This window comes from Telopea speciosissima, chromosome 3 (assembly GCF_018873765.1).
Source record: "Telopea speciosissima isolate NSW1024214 ecotype Mountain lineage chromosome 3, Tspe_v1, whole genome shotgun sequence".
Classification (NCBI taxonomy): domain Eukaryota; kingdom Viridiplantae; phylum Streptophyta; class Magnoliopsida; order Proteales; family Proteaceae; genus Telopea; species Telopea speciosissima.
In genome coordinates this window covers 15,547,023-15,565,198 of record NC_057918.1, presented here as the reverse complement: position 1 = coordinate 15,565,198, position 18,176 = coordinate 15,547,023, and the positions used below count along the sequence as shown (strand labels likewise).

Here is an 18,176-nt window from a genome sequence, read left to right as displayed (position 1 = left end):
CCTTCTTAATAATGTTTCTAATTTTGGTTTGATTGGTCAAAGATTTGAAAGGGCTCAACCCTTTTTCATTTGATATAGGGAACACCTTAAATGGAGTTGTTACTAGAGTGGTATCTATTAGGGCTGCAATAAGGTTGGGTTGGCCGAGTTTTTTAAAACCCTAGCCCAACCCTAAGTCCCCTTAGCTAGGCTCAAGCCTGGCCCGACCCTGACTCAGGGCCTGAAAAATCCAACCTTGATTCGCCTCAAGATTGGGCCGGGTTTTTTAAAACCCTAGCACAACCTTAAGTCCCTTTAGCTAGGCCCAAGCTCGGCCCGATCCTGACTCAGGGCCTAAAAAATCCAACCTTGACCCACCTCAGTGTCAGGCCAGGCTAACCCTAATTGGCCTCAAGATTGGGTCGGGCTTCTACTCTCGCCCTTCGTTTTCTTTAGGACGTGAGAGGGACATTGGGAGATTGGGAGAGAGAGGTTCATTTTCTTTGAGACATGGAGGGACTGAAATTGGGAGATTGGAAAGGGAGAGGGAAAGAGGTCACACGATTAGATAGAATTTTTTTTTGGTAAGAATGGGATTCGATAGATTTTTTTTTTTGGTAAATGGATTCGATAGATTTACTGTCATAAAAAAGGGTTTTAAGAATTAAAAATAAAAATAAAAAAAAGTTAAGGACACCAATTTTAAGAAAGAATATAATAACAAAAGACGGGAGAGATAATGAGGAGAATAAGGTATTTAAGTTAAAAAGAAGGATAAAATTAGCAAATGAAAGTTTTACCACTAAGCATGCATTCATACACGTATATAATAGTATGATAGTATGATATGATAAATAACATGTGGAGAAGTATCCACAACATGATTAAGTCCTTCAATCCTAGCTAGGGCAGCTTGACTTAATCAAGTCACCAAATTCATTTAAGTCAAGTACACATCCTTAATTCAACCCCCAAAAAAAACTACACACCCTTAAGATTCTCTTTGGTGGTGGAAAGTGGAAACGGGAACATGTTTAAAACGCCAATATATGGTGATGCATGCCTTGCCCATGCCATTCTTGGGTTGGACTCCATAGTTTAGTATTGAAAAGGATCACACTAGGCATTTGATCGAAACAATTTTACATATTGGAAAACAAATAAAAAGATTCAGAAAAGTAGCTGAGGGGATTCTTCCCTGACCATGGGTGAAGGGAAACCCATTCCTATTTATATTCTGGGCAAGAGATTGTTGCCTGGTCGTAGGGACCTATGAGAACGCATGTAGGAGCATCAACATGAATGAAAATTTTATTTCATGGAGGCATGGTGGTAATTTTGTGTGCTCCTGTGTCTGGGCATAGGGCCCACACGACCAGATAACGTTCTTTCTCCTTATATCTATTGGAGAAAAGACCCTACTTGGCGGAGCTCCCTTATGTTTAGGGATGTAAATGGATAGCCATGAAAATTGTCCGAAAAATATCTGAATTCGTCTAAAAGATAATCGGATTTGGATAGTTCTATTTCAGATAAGATAATATCCAGATAATTTACTATTCGATTGTAAAATGTGATTACTTTAATATTTTTGTTAAAACATATGATATATTACTATATTACCCTTATTATAAACACTTTTATAAGGATATTTTGGTAATCAAAGTTGAAAATCGATCATCGATATAAGTCAAATTCATTTACTAATCGGATCGGATAATATCCGGATATCCGATTAACTCATGAATTTGGATATGATAATAGTTTTTAAAATTCTGTCGGATATCAAATCGGCTACAGGTGTCATTTGGTAAATGGATTCAGATTCAAATAGTAATATATCCAAGCCGAACCCGATCTCTTTACATCCCTACCTATGTTCTCTCACAAGGGGTTGTGTTGTGAGCCGAATCCGATCGATTTTAATGCAAATCAACCAATCGATCGATTCGATTCTGATTCTTGAATCCTTGCTACCAGCATAGCTACAATAGGAAGTCATAAAGGGGAGAGGGGGGAGAGAAATTTAAAGAACAAATTTGATATCTATAAGTAAACATTTATTCCAAAAATTTCAAGTGCAAGTGACATTAGTTCCTCCCCTGAGGTGAAGCGTGCAATTCTTTGGAGCCATGCAGCAGTTGCATTTTGGAGTGAGCTTTTCTTCACCAGAAGACTTGCAAGTCATATAATCCACATCTAAGCAATATTGTGGACACGCCTTAGTAACCATGCTTCTATGAGTCTCTCCCATGATAATAATGCCTGCTTAAGGAAATTAAGGGAAGAAAAGTGAAATTTAATCAAAACTATAATGGAAACTTTTATTATCATTACCTAATATTTAACTCTGGTTATAATTAAATTTAACTACATTTTATAACTAAATCCTTTAGATTTAAGAAGGAAAATACATATTTCATTTAAAATTTTTGATTATCATATTTAGTAAGAGTTTAGATAGTTACATAATCGTGATCAAATAAATTTATTTTAGTTATCTTTCCTTTCCTTTCCTTTACTTGAAGCCATGGAGCCTACAAGAAAGTCATTCCGCTATAATGGAATTTAGATGGATCTCTATCGTCTCAAGTGCGGCCCGGTGTACCTATGTGGCGCATCGGGTGGTACTGCACAACACTTGAGAGGATAAAAATCCATCACTGTCCTTGTGTGGTGCACCGTTCGATGCACCACGTAGGTGCACTGCACTTGAGAGGATAAAAATCCAATTTAGATGCATTTCTTTAACTTGTCAAGGAACTTCTCCTATTTGTTTTGAGCAAAAACTTGGCCAATAAGATGAGTATGTATGGGATCTTCCATCACACGGCCCCATCGAGATCCAGAATGTGGTAAGTTTTGATTGAAAACTAAGTTCACAAACCCCTTATGAAATTTAACTAAGGGTGCAAATGGGTCTGGAACTGAGTATTCGGTTTGGATTCAGTTTTGTTCCAAAGAGTGTTGGTGTTATCTGGAATCGAATCGAGGGATTCAGTTTTGCAAATCGATACTCTTACCAAACCTGTCGTTTCGGGTCGATTCCCATTCCTATTTGATTTCAAAATTTGGTTCCAATTCTTGTACTCGGTTTATACTATAGTATAGTAATATTATAAAATCTAGGATAAATCTAATACTAATATTAGTATTATATTGTAATAATATATTTCATATTAATATATTATGGCAAAAGTTTTCATGCACGCCCATCATGTGCACAGCCAGCATTAAATGTAGTTAGATTGGCATAAATGCCAATCTGAAATGACATAAACACCCTTTGCCCCCTATGGGAAAATCTCTTGTGTATGAATACCTTCTCCATATTCTATAATGTATTAGTATTATACAACATTAATATACTATAATAAATATTATATCTAAATTCGGTTCAGTTTCCCTTATAACCGTTGATTTCTATGCTAGAACCGAAAAGTAACCAAGTCCCACTTGCGTCTGTTCTCCGGTTCTGGATTGTAACCAAGTCCCACTTTCATGCCAACAGATGCCTCCTCTGCACCCTTTCGACGCGGCGGAGCCGGAATATTGAACCCGACAGACATCTCCAGAGACTTCAAAACCAACACAGTTGCTGCCCAAATGAAGTTAAATTCATTTGGAAGCACTCATAACAGAGAGATCCACATCTCCAAAACAAACATTGCCAGAGAGCTAGAGAAGTACCGGAGAAAACAGAGGAAGCGAGGGAGAAGGACGAGACGGCAGCCCACCAAGGGAGTACGAGGGGGAGTGGCTTCACCGAGCATCTGGCTTCCTGGGCAGCACCGAACATCGCTGCATCCCATTGCCGTGGGAGTGGAAACGCCTACGGGAGGATGCTTGGTGGGTGCTCTATCGGGGAAGAGCAGTTGGACAGTGATGGTGTTTGCTTGTTGATTTGGCCATGGACTCCATCCGGCGACCAGACTGGGATGGATGAAGAGGGAAAGGAAGGGGAAAGGAGCGGCGGCAGAGGGGAGGTTGCGCCGGTGATACCGCTGGTTCCCCATCGTCGGCATCATCGTCGTCATCGGCATCTTCGTCGTTGGCTGTTTCGATGGTCATGGCGGAGAAGCTGATGAGGAGGTGGGAAACAAGGAGATAACACGCACTAATGGCGGATGGCGGAGAGTATACCACGCTCAGAGGCGGAGAAAGTTAATCACGCACGATGGCGGAGAATGGTCGACGCACGACGGCGGAAGATGAAACAAAATGAAAAGGAAAAAACAACCCTACTTCACTCATTTTTCTAATAGTATTCAATCCATTGAAAATTGGAGCAAGTCGTGACTTGAAATCCCCTTTTGAAGAATAGAGCATTGGAGATTCCTCGGATCCAAAACCAGCAATAAAAATATTACGGCAACCAAATGTTGTCACCTGTATCTATGTTATTCCAATCTAATGATAGCTAGAAAGTTCCAGTAGGATCAATTTCCAACAAAATATATAGATATGTTAAAAGAAGAGGAAATTAATACACATACCAAAGAGGAGAAGAAGAGCCAGGCTTGTAACTCTGGTTGCAGCAGCCATGCTCGCTCTCTTGCTGATATTGTTATGTGAAATGAAGTAAAGGCTCAACTATTTATAGACAAGAAGAAGAAGAAGAAACCTAAAGAAATCTTGGAATGGTATGAGATAGACCTAAGTGTGAACACGGTTTTATAAATGTAAGGCTGTGTAGTTGACTTAAATGAATTTGGTGAATGATTACGCCCTTGAATCCCAACTAGGGCAGCTTGACCATCGTTAGTAAATTTGGGAACGGCAATAATATGGGAACGGATATGTAGGTGGCGGTCAAACGGATTATACGATAATAAAATTTTTCAAAAATTTTGGCATAATAATATGATACGTGTTTAATATGTGTATAATATGATTGCTCTGTAAAAATTTAGGAGCAAAAATACGGGCAGATATTCACTATGCAACACACATGTACACCTAATAAACACAATAATAACATTTACTGATGTGTCTAAATATATAGTTTAATTCTGTGTTCTTCTTGTTCTTCTCTTTTCTTGTCCCTTTAGTGTTTTCTGGTTTGATTCACCATTATCAGGGATCTCTGAGAGAGGGAGAAGGATGGGTTGTGGGTTTTCTTATTTCACTAAGTAGTTGCACCACAATTGATGGTGCAATTCCAACTACTACCATGAAAAAGATCAAGAAACAAAACAAGAGGTGGGTTTTCTCCATTACCACAGACTCAAAAGATTATCTCACATAAAGTCATTTCAAAACAAAGTCCAATTAAAATAACATCAATGGTCATGAATATATTATGGAATAAAACTTTCATCAGTGGGCACAGTGGGCAGTATGCTTGCGGAAACAGACTTAGATGGAGCATATTGTCACGGTGCAGCAACAATAACAATAGGTTTATATTACCTTGAATTTACAAAGAACAAGATCAAAATTTTAAAATTTATCCACAAAGATAAATCTATTACCAACAAATCAGATATTTAGAGAAGGCTTTGATTCCAGAGAAACCAACCACAGAGAAGAGGAAACGATCAACAAGAATAAGCCACTCAATCGCCAGCTTGACGAACGCAAGAAGCACCGTTGCAATCGCCGGCAGAACGCAAGAAGAGAAAGAAGAGACAGAGAGAATGGAGAAGGGGAACCAGCCGCTGGAGGTTTGGTTTTTCGTTGGAGAAGACGAAGAGCCTAGAGTTTGATACGTGGTAGATTTTAGGTTTTCTTTTAATCTAACGGTTAATATTAGAAATTTAGAATTGGTTTAACGGTTAAGATGGATTTTAGTTGTTTTTTTTTTAAAATATATATGAAAACGTATTACACGCGTTTCATTCGAGTATAATACGGTGACCCTTAAAATACGTGTATTTTGCCGACTTTGAAATATTATACGCAATGCGGCGTCTTTTCCATTCAAACGTCCGGGTACGCATATAATATGCATATTTACTAACTATGGGCTTGACTGAACAAAAGATTCTCTTTGGTGGTGGAAAGTGGAAACAGAGATTAATTCGCATTCCAAAATATCAAACCAAACGCAGTCTTAGGCTGTGTTTGGTATACATTCTTGGAATGCATTCTAGGTTGATTTCGCATTTTCGGGCGATATAAACAACTTTTTTTTTTTTTTTAATCATTCAAGAATGTAAAATCGACTTAGAATGCATACCAAATGCTGCCTTAGTCTTCCACCCATGATCTTAAACGTTTTGACCCAATATTTATTTGATTTGTATTTGTCATTTTATCTTTTCAAAAACTACCGTTTAAAACCTGTACTATTCATTTCTCTATTGGGGGAGTGTACAATCGATGTCCAGACCATAGTTAGCAAAAAAGAAAATAGTAGAAAAACAAAAATGGATAGTACAGGTTTTAAACGGTTAAAATAATAGAGAACGGTAAAAAATTGAAAAGCGGACGGTACTGATTTTAAACGTCTATATTTTGAAAAAAGGGAACAAAAAAAAGGGCACTATTCTCATATAAGTTGAGAAATTTTTACTTGAAATACTTGATTCTAATGTTCAAAACAATTGTAACATCCAAAATTAATCCATATGTATTCCATAACCCATTGTAAGTTCCAAGACATGTCATGTAATATCATCCAATACCAATACTCAATTCATACACCATAATGTCCAAAGTCTTGTTGAGCAATGTGGCTTGGCTATGGTGTTGCTCATTGTTGTCAACGCAACCAACATACTCATGGAGTGATGCATGTTCGATTTATCGGGAACAACTTGTCAAGTTTGTGCTGAGAAACGACAGAACATGTCCAACATGTTTTGTCAAAAGTCTTCTAGAGAGCATAAATTTTGATTTATGTTTCAAAAAACAGTCACGAAAAATACTCTGTTATCAAGTGCATTTTAGGGTGTTTTCCCATTTCTCGGAACGGAAAAATACCAAAAACAGTTTCCCGTAAGGTTATCAAGTGGGTTCTATATATCCCAACCCTAGACTTGTTCCTAATAAAAGAAGCCCAGTTTGGTGATAAATCTGCATCAGCTCTCCCCAGCTTGAAAAAATTCGTCCTCGATTTTTTGTAGTGGTAAGGGGGAAACAACATGTGAGTAGCAGATTTGACCATTCCCAAACAAAACTCTGGTGGGGCAGGAACATTAGGAATATAGTCTTCTAGGCGTGGAGCTTTCTCGTCAAAGAACCATGGTGGCATAACAAACTCCATATGCTCTACCTCTGAATCAACACCAACTGTGAATGTCCTGTCCATATAGTCTTCAGTGTTTGCAACCTTCTCATCTAATACTTGAGACACACGCTCCACCTCTTCAAGAACAGCATCTTGAAGGGCATTGTTCTCCTATGGAATCTCCTCTGAGTCAATTACATGCTGAATATCCCTTAGTGGGAGTAACTCGTTTGGCAGTTCCTCGGGCACTTCATCAGAAAAATCATGCAATAACTCCTTGATGGGTTGTGTTAACCTGACCTCAGGCTGGGCAGCAGCTTCTTGTGTAACCACGGCTAGGATCAAACCTGAATCGTGGCCGGTCTACTCAAATTCCTTCTGTGGTACAGGTAAGACTTTATTCTCATAATCTGTCCCTTTCTGATTGATGCGCATGGTTTGTCGTTTGCGCATCTTGGAGGGTAGATTAAGAGGATTTAGAATGACCTGCTGTCCCTTGTGTTTTCTATACCTTTCTTTGTCTTCTCTAGTGAAGTAGCACCTCATATACTCCTCAAAAGTGGGTTGGTCACCTCTATTTCTGTCCCAGTCTTCTCTATCTCTGTCTCTGTAGCCTTTGTGTCGATCTCTGTATTCCCATGAAGGCTCACGGGTACCTCTGGTTCTATCCCGATAATCTCTGTAATGGTCTCTGTTAACTCTGTCATCTCTGAATCTATCTCTGGGTTCATCTCTGTGAACTCTGTAATCATCTCTGAGATCTCTGGGTTCATCTTTGTGAACTCTGTATCTATCTCTGTGATCTCTGTAATCATCTCTGGGATCACCATCTCTATCTGGCAGCCTCTGTACCACTGAATGGAGCTGGTACCTGTCTTCTTCTATGGGTACATTGCTGTCTCTATCAAGGGGAACTCTTTGTTCTTCCAATCGTTGCACCCTAGCTATGATGGCATCGGCAACAACCTTCTGGGCTTCAGTTGCAGCCCTCTGTTCAGCTCTAAACTCTTCAACTAAAGTCTTCTGGTCAGCAGTGAAGTTTCGAAACATCTCCAACATTGCTGCCATAGGATCGGGTAGGTGTGGCAGCACTGTATTGTGCACTGGATTGCCATGTTCATCCATGGCTCTGATACCGAGTTAATGTAGCTCTAAATAGGAGAAGGATCCTATTAGAGGCCAAGCAATAGGATCAAGTAAAAGGGGGCTGCTAGTTCGAATGGACAGAACTGAATTTAGGTAAACTCCTAGGGTTAGGTATTGGGGAATGGGGTAATTTATATCTGGTTTTGATGGGCAGGCTTAGGGGAAGCTATTAAAACAGATTTGAATAAGATTTGAATCAAAATTCAAATTCCAGAATTTTAGGGTTAGGGTTTTGGAGTTTTAGGAATTAGGAAAATTACCAAAAACTAGGGTTTATAGTTGGAGATTGGAGTAGGACTTTTGGTCGAGTGTTAGAGGGGCTAGGGGGATGGTTCGGTTGCAGCAGGGGAGGTTTCTGATGGCTGAATATGCCTAAACAGAAATTTAGGGTTTTTCGGGTTTTATGTGATGAGGGGAATCTTAGGGTTTTAGTGGTCAGACTGAGTTCAAACTAGGATCGAGTATAGGGGCTGGGATAGGGATGATAAGCCTGAACTCTGAGAGGAATTGGGTGAGGGGATGGGGCTGGACAGAACTTAGATTGAACTAGGGTTTATGAAATTAAAACAGAAATTAAAAGGGGGATTGAATGGGGAAGGAGAAGGAATGGAAAACAGAAATTAAATTCAAACTTACCACAGGATTCCACCGATAGCAGCTTGAACAATGAAGGATGAAACCACCTTCAAATTTGATGAAGATCCTCCCAGCTGTCACGGTGTAAGGAGTCAACCAGATTCCACCAGTCCCTTTCCACCTTGATAAATCACAAGGATGCACACACTCTCAAGGAGCAAGGAGCAGCAGCATTGGCAGCCAGCAAGCAACACGATTAATTCAAATAATCTGTTTGTTTTTCTTTCAAAAATTCGACTGTGGGGGAACCTCCACGATTTTATTCTTTTATAATAAAAGGCCACGGGCCAAATCCTAAAGCTATTACAACTCTTCCCTCTATATAAATCGTGGAGAGGTACAATTAAACTACATAAAATAATTTAAAACATTTAAACTAAGAAGATTTCTAAGTAACCAATAAGATATAAGACCCTATCAGCCAATAGGAACATTTCACTTAAATTGGACCAGTGATTCAACCAGTTCAATTTAAAACATGAAAAATAAACTAATTATTGGGCTAATCCTGTGTGCAACCTATGTACTCCTAGTTTAGGCTTATTAAAGTGGCCTATTACATATAAAACCCTTGGAAACAAAGGCCCAACATATATATATCCCAACCCTAGACTTATTCCTAATAAAATAAGCACAGTTTGGTGATAAATCTGCATCACACTGGCTCGAAGCCAGCCTCCAACCCACAGACATGATAGGACTCCTAATATAAAGAGAAGGAAGAGCAGATCCGGTGATTGGGCACTGGCCGTGAAGGTCATTTAAGACATGATCATATCAATTGTTCTTGTTTATATTTTATTTCAATTTTAGAATTCAGTTGTAATAACTTGTTTAAACTCATGGTTGTACTGTCTAAACAATTTAAGTAGTTTTTAATTATGATGTTTGCCTCTTTTTTTTTTTGCTAAAAAAAACCATAAGTATAAAAGCCATGGTGTAGATGGCAATTATGTTAGTTTTGGTAAACAACAGAAACGATTCTGTTATGTGCGACTCATACAGATTTCTGTTTCTTCTAAACTTTAGAAATGTTTTTTTTCCGGGGTTACCATACAGCATTTCAGGGCCCCGAAACACTAAAAAAACACAGAAACACATAAAAGTGTGTCGGACCCTAAAACAATTAGAAAAAAAATTAGAAGCGTGGGCAGCTCCATTTCCCCAAGTTCCTCTAATACAGAGAGGGGGGAAGACTAAATTTTTTTCCTGTCCTGTTCCCTGCCTGGTACTGTGGTCCAGTTCCACTCATAGGGAGGCGAAAATGACGTTTTAACCTTGCTCGGGCAGTGTGTTCGGGTAGGGGGTTAGATCGTCATTTTCGGCCTCCTTTGAGTGGAACTGGACCACTGTACTGGACAGGGAACCTGAGATGATAACGATTCGGGGAAGACCACCTTACCCGGCTACCCCTGCCCCAACACACTGCCTGGGTGGGGTCCACCCCCCTCTATTAAAGGAACTTGGGGAAATGGAGTGGGCAGGAAATGGAGCAGATAAAAATATGACGAAAAGTTTTATTCACCATTGCCACTCCTACGGAGCTTCATGGAAGCCAAGAGAAGAGGAGCATGAATTAAAAATATATTATTTTTTAATTATTTACAGAATACTAAAAAATCATGAAAACCCAACACTCCATGAATATATTCTACTTTTAAATCCATCAATCCGATTTGCTGCACCGCTCCTGAATCGGTAAGGACGATTCTGATTTCCGATTTGAAATGGTGGATTCTCCCAATTCCGATTCTTCAATCCATGGGTGGATGAGTGGATCACATAGGAAAAACCTCCCTACAAAGAACCATTAGCTAGGTTTTTTTTTTTTGGTTGACATTGGCTAGGTTTGACTCTTTGATAAGAACAATTCTAAGCTTCAAATCTACACCTTCCATCTGCAGGGGACCACCCTACACATCTCTATCTTTGTCTCCTTGCCACGTGGCATTGGAGCGAATCTTTTCTCTCTCTCCAACCCAGTCCTTTTTCTATGACATCCCTCGTTCTCCTCTCACAGTTTTATGCCATGTTGACCCATTTCGTATCATGGGCAGGAACACCAGTTCAGCGAGCAAGCTGAGTGAATCTCAAGCGGGATAATCTTATAGATTTCTTTGACGAGCTGAAGGTACTGATTCCGTTCGACTCTGTAAGTTCTCTGTTCCAATATGAACTTTTATGATTTTTGAGGTTTATATTGATGAAGGGTATTAGGAATTTAAAGGGTATTTAGAGGAATAGGAATGAAGATTTTTTTTCAAATCGTTGCTATTTTCATTTAGATTCATGTTTATTTCCAGTAGATTTTATCAAAATGGGTAGTTAAGTGAGCTAATTGATTGTCAATTGTTGAGGTCTTCTCCATTGTTGTAATTTATGACTGCCTGTGATGCTCAGATGATATAATTTTAGTAATTTCTGGCTCTGGCTGCTCACCATGTAAACCTAATTGTTACTCTTTCTTTTCTCCCTTCCCCGTCCTTTTTTAGTACCCAAAGTTTTATCAAATCAATGATACCACCTCTCTATGCGACAGGTTTGTGTTCAACTCTGAATTTTTTATACCCTTAACGAGTTCGAACTCAAAGCAAACCAGAAGACTTCTCTGTATGGTGTTATACTTTCATCAGCTGTTGGAAGCCTGTATCCTACCTTGTCCAATACTCGAAATGTTCTGTCTACACTCATTCCCTGCATTATAGCCCTTGCTGCACATATAGATGATAAGCACTTTGAGATATTATTGATGTAAAAGATGAGAATATGTAATATGAGACAAATTTATAAGATAATGGAAGGGCTGTGTTGAGAAAGGATAAGAATTGAACCTAGATACTAAAGTTTGGATTATCAGACCTTTTTCTCGATAGTTGATATTTATTATAATTGAATATGATTAATGTTATTGGCAGCTTCTTTTTCTTCTTAAGTATAAGAAAAGACCCAAAAAACCTAGGTTAAACATTTTTTGAGATTTTTCTCAATAGCTGATATTTATTATATCTGAATTATGGTTAAGAGGTTACTCATATTTTATTATATATCAAATCATTGGAAGCTAACTAAATTGCAACGCCGCGTATGGAAACTGAACCTGAAAAAATTTAGTAATTGAACTTGAGATGTTCTCAGGTCTTTATTACCTTTGTGTTTCTATCAGTGTTAATTAAGCCAAAAAAGGCACATTGAAGTAGCAGGCTTATGCCAAGCAAGGAATGGTCTGAGTTTCCATCAACATTTTCCATGCACTCATCCAATTATGGAATAAATCATCATATATATTAGTTTAAAAATGACTTGTTACGTTGGTAATAACAAATTTGTAGGCCTGGTATAAAACCCATTGCCCAAACCTACCCAACCCCACCCCCACAAAAAAAAAAAGAAAAAAGGAGGAAAAAGGAAATGTAGATTAGAAAGAAGAAATCAGCCTAAATGAGAACTGCCTTAGCATATATTAATCAACCCCCAGCCAATTGTTTTGAGCATATCAGATGCTTAGTCATGCTCGAAATACATGATTTTTACTGCTTTCTTAGTCATTGCAAGGATTTGAGAAATGACAATCTTGGGTGCCTCTTATCCTCATGAATTCTAGATTTGAGGAGTATGATTGAGGATCTGTTCTCTAAAATCAAAGTAAAATCTATGACAGTTGTGATTGGAAAATGTTCTATGCCCGCAATTCCATATTGTACCAGGCCAAAGCCAACCTGAGAGCTCTGCTTTGTTCCACCATAGACCAATTCATAGGGATATTCTTCTGACTATTTATCCCATCCATGGGCCCTTTTTAAGTGTAGTTAATAATTTTTTTGAGGACTTTTTAGTGTTAGGTAACTGTATTTCTTGTAGGAATTTTTAGTTTGAATTGCTTTTTATAATTTATTGGTTTTACTTATATACATTTTCTAGTGGGAAAAAGATAATTTTAGTTGGAGTAGGAGTTCCATTTTCTGATCCTTTATAAGGCAATGTGCACTTTCCCTTAAGCCATTGAATTTTCTACTGTTATCTGCATAGCTGCATGGATTATTTGCTGGGAAGAGTGGATTCCATACAGAGGATTTTTCCTATTTGAGTTCTTCTTTCTGTTCTTCTACCTCTTCTGGTCTTCTTCTAGTTTTGAAATAAGCTCTACAAGAGCAATTCAGAGGCTTCCTTCAACATTCTAACAAGTCAGACTATCAGTTTCAAATTAGCAAGCCTATTTCTTTTGTGTGCCACCACCATCTTTTATTCAATTTGATTGATCTGTTTTCTCAATTTTGGTTTAGTTTCTAATAATATTGTATACCTTAGGCTAAGTGGTGTTTTAGTCTCATATTTATTGATAATAGGCTAATGTCTTGATGAAGCTTTCCACTGTAAATCTTCAAGCTTCTATGACTTTGCTCATGAGAGGTGCTTGCTGAACAAATGATGAATCCCTTTGAGGCTTCTTCACAGATTGGGATTGATTAGTCCTTACTCCTTACAAGGTTCATACACATATTAGAAATCCCAGGAACCATCATCCAACTGTTTTCATCACCAAAACAAGAGGCATGAACGTATAGTTCAACATTGTCCCCCTTTTTGGTGATGACAAACTAATGATGATGACTGAAGCTAAATAAGCTCCCCTTCAATTGGTACCATCAAACATTAGATTCCATTTAACAGATTTGGTTATGCAAGTAAAAGAATAATTGAGCAAAGAAGCAAGGTAGAGCATTATTTTATACAATTGATACCACTTATATGCATTTGATGCCATTCATCATCATACATTTTCTCTACCCCTTTGTCATCAACTAAAAGTGGTTTAGGGAGGAGTAACCTATTCACAGCAAAAAGAATTATACTACTAGTTAATACACTTGTTGGATCGAGTTCGATTTTACAGGTATGATGCATAGAAGAAAAATGTTAAAAAAATGGGACTTATATTGACATCCAAGGATATGACTATTCAAGAATAAGATGACTAAGGAAAGGCCACATATGGTCTTTTACATAGATACCACACAAAAAGAATATACCAAAATAAGAACAGGGGATCTAATGCCCCATGGGTGGACTTACATAGAAAATAAAATTCTAACCAATAAATAGCACAGGAACTCTAATGCCGCATATAATAATTATGGATTACCATCCATAAGTGAATGAAAACAAATATAGAAACTTTGAAGTACGAAATTTCATTCAGAATTTTAATCACCATAAAGGTAGACCAATGCAGACAAACCATAATTGAAGAGATTACAAGGACCATACAAGAGGGACTGCAAAACTAAGAACAAAACTATAGACAAAAGATAGACATACACCATAAAAACTACAAAACTGAGCTGTCCAACTAGAGGTCAAGAACAGACAAAGATGCCCCAAGGGCTTTCACAGAATAACAGACAGAGCATATTGCGTACATACATTGCAAACGAGAAGAACAAAAACAAAGAGCTAAGAGACAAAAAATTCTAAGACCAGCCAGGTGGGCGATGAGGAGGTTGCTGAGAAGAGGATGACTGCTCGAGAGAGAGAGAGAGTGGTCTTGTATACTTGAAGAGAGGTTACCACATTTCGATGTTTTGAGGTCTATGAGATAAGCCTCTAAGGTGTCAAATCTTCCTTCTATTCTGTCCTGAGATACTCTGGAGGAACTAGGTCTATCCTCAATTGCTTTTTCTTCTCTGCTCTGGGTCTTACTTTCTCAACCCTTATAGATTGTTTTTCTACTCTTTCTTCCATATACATATGCATATCATGTTAAGGCCTATGGTCATGCTCTTCATCATTCCAAGGTCATCTGGATTTTCTTTTTCCTCATTAGCAGGCTCTATTGGAAGTTTCATCTCTTTTAGAGTGGTGGTGTTAATGTGATCAATCAACTTATAGGTTGCTTCGTTACTCAAATCAATTTCAAAGTGCTTCCATGACAAAGTAAGCAGCATACCAAAAGGGAGTGATCTCCTCTTCTCCCTGTGCTCAAAACAAGTCATGAATTTCAGCAATATATAGGGGAGATTAATTTTCTTCCCCACTGTCAGTCAATAAATAATCAGGGTTTTCAGTGGATATACTGCATCCCTAGTTCCTTTTCTGGTCAAAATATTGCTCTGCATAATGTGACTAATCCTCTGGGGATCCTTCAACTTGCTTTGAATAATGTTGTTCTCATGATTGTATGATCTACAGATAATACTATGTACTTCTTGCTAGCTGAATACCCTATCCATCTCATCATTTAGGTAGAAAAATACTTTTTCTCCTCTGTTTGAAATTTTTAGAATTCTCCCCAATTCTTCAGAGGTAAAAGCTGTGTGTTTTCCTTTCACCAAGAAGTTAATCAATATCTCCATGGTTTTAAGAATCGTGAATTGGATACTTAAAGCTACGGAGTTAGACAACTTTAAAATTTGGTATACGGGGGATAAAAATAATAGAAATGGAGTGGGCATAGTAGTGGATAAAGACTTAGAGAAAGATGTGGTGGATGTTCAAAGATTTGGAGATAGGATTATATCCATCAAGCTTGTGCTGGAGAAAAAGGTTGTCAATATAATTAGTGCTTTTGCACCCCAAGTAGGATTGGATGTAAGTAGTAACTAACAATTTTTGGAACATATGGATGGATTAGTGCAACGTTTTAGTCAAGGAGAAAAGATTCTTATAGGGGGTGATCTAAATGGACATGTTGGGAGAGACCATAGAGGCTATGAAGGTGTACATGGAGGTTATGGTTTTGGTGAGAGGAATGAAGAGGGGATCTCAATTTTAGATTTTGCTGTGGCTTATGATTTATCCATTGTAAACACTTATTTTGAAAAGAGAGATGAGCATATAGTTACCTATAAAAGTGGGCATCATAGTAGCCAAATAGATTTCTTCCTAACTAGAAGGTCCGATAGATCGCTATGTAAGGACTATAACGTGATGCCATGGGAGAGCCTATCCACTCAACATAGATTAGTGGTCATGGATATATGCCTCATTCTATAGGATCCTAAGAAAGGGGAGTTTATTTGCCCTAGGATAAGGTGGTGGAGCCTAAATGGGGTTACCTTGATTATTCACTGAAGAAGTGGTCAAACAAGGAAAGTGGGACTTTGAGGGAGACACAAACATGATGTGGAACGAGATGACGACTTGTTTTAAGAAGGTTGCTAAAGATGTCCTAGGGGAATTGAAAGGAAAATTTCTACTTGGTGGTGGAATGATGAAGTTCAAGCAACCATTAAGATTAAGAAAGCTAGTTTTAAGACATAGCAAAGGTCTAAGGATGTAGAGGATCTAAAAAGGTATACATTTTTCAGAAATGAAGATAAGAAGATAGTGGGGAAAGCAAGGACAAAGAAGTATAAAGATCCCTATAACCATCTGAACACAAAGGAAGGGGACAAAGCTATCTATAAGATAGCTAAAATGAGGAAAAGGACGAGTAGAGATTCGACCATGTTAGATGTATTAAAAGTGATGATGGAAGAGTTCTTGTAAGGGATGAAGACATTATGAAGAGATGGAAAGAGTATTTCTACATCCTACTAAATGGAGACATTTCGAGTAATAGTGAATCGGAAGACTGCATTATTCATCATGACACCACAGGACATAGATATATACGAAAGATTAGGGTGTCTGAAGTTAAAGAAGCCGTAAGAAAGATGAAATTAGGTAAGGCGCCAGGCTCAGATGGGGTCCCAATAGAAGTGTGGAAGAGCTTAGGATTATGTGGTTTATCTTTGTTAACCGAACTATTTAACAAGATTATGAGCACATGGGAAATGGCAGATAAATGGAGGAGAAGCATTGTGGTTCTGATTTACAAAAATAAAGGTGATATTCAGAGTTGCAATAACTATAGTGGTATAAAACTAATGAGTCATACTATGAAACTATGAGAGAGGGTTATTGAAGCCCACTTGAGAAGAGAAACTATTATTTCGGAGAACCAATTTGGTTTTATGCCAAGCAGATCCAGGACAGAAGCTATTTACGTATTCAGGAGGCTCATGGAAAGATTTAGAGTCTACAAGAAGGATCTCCATGTGGCCTTTATTGACCTAGAAAAAGCCTATGACAGAGTCCTTGGAGAGTTAATTTGGCATGTATCAGAGAAGAGAATTGTATCGAGTAAGTATGTAAACATAATTAAAGATATGTATGATGGTGTGGTGACTATGTGAGAACCATGGGAGCTCAAGGTAGTGAATTCCCAATTACAATTGGATTACATCAAAGATCAGCTTTAAGCCCTTATTTGTTTGCGCCTTATCATGGATGAGAAACATTCAAGATGAGGTTCTTTGGTGGATGCTTTTTGCGGATGATATTTGTAGAAAACCTAGGACTGTAACTCAGTGAATTTGAGAGAAGAGAAAAAGAGAGAATGAGAGAATAATAACTTGTTGTCTTTATTGATAGGAAAGCCCTCTATAGGGAAATTACAAATAGAAAGGGGAACTCCTAATCGGATTAGGAATTCCTAATCATGATAGGATTCCAAGTTACAATAGGAAAGAACTAGAACTAACAACTCAAACTGAAACTAAGACTAACAACTCACAGAGAATTAGGATTTGACATAATTAGAAACTAGGACTAGGAAAATAGAAGATACACATATCAACCAAATCACTGTTCAAGTGAAGCAGTGTCACGTGAACAAGATTTCTTCTCAACACTCCCCCTCAAGTCGATTATACAAATAACTAAAGAAAGAAGATTCAGCTTGAACTAAAGAAAAAAGAACTCCTAATAATGCTAACACCCCCTCAAGTTGGCGCATACAAGGTACTAATGCCCAACTTGAACAAAATGAAAAAACTAAGTTGTAGTAGAATCCAGCTTGACATATGAATGCAGCTCCCAAATAAACCTTCAAGAACTTGAAAAATAGATTTTCAAAACTTGACAGACATGATCAAGAACCGGACTGGAATGTCTTCCAAAAAGGCAGCTTTCAACGATCTTCAATAGCTATCCAGTGATGAATCTCGATTGTCATAGTGACTTAGAATCTTGAAGTGAAATAACTAGAGTAGCAAGTACCGAAAACAAACCGAATCAAAAAAGAAAAAAACTCGTATCAACCCAATCGAAAGTCCTCAAATAGGCAACAACCAAATATCTTCAATATTTCAATACTTCAATCTCCCCTTTACGAGACTCAACCCAATAACAAAGTAGATACCCATTGGCAATGGTGAAAACTCGATCGTCTATGCTTTGCACCAAGTGTTCCCGCAAGTTC

The 18,176-nt window shown here is 38.0% G+C and overlaps 1 protein-coding gene across 1 annotated transcript; it reads right to left on the bottom strand.

Annotated features, from left to right (window-relative positions):
• Positions 1 to 7,516: 7,516 nt before the first annotated feature.
• LOC122654889 (pre-mRNA-splicing factor 38-like) lies at positions 7,517 to 8,278 on the bottom strand. Its single transcript, XM_043849152.1, has one exon. It carries the CDS (start codon positions 8,276 to 8,278, stop codon positions 7,517 to 7,519), a length of 762 nt encoding a protein of 253 aa, XP_043705087.1.
• Positions 8,279 to 18,176: the final 9,898 nt, after the last annotated feature.

Bases quoted from the DNA above. Each gene is read 5' to 3' on its own strand.
- LOC122654889 (XM_043849152.1), bottom strand. From the start codon at position 8,278: ATGGATGAACATGGCAATCCAGTGCACAATACAGTGCTGCCACACCTA.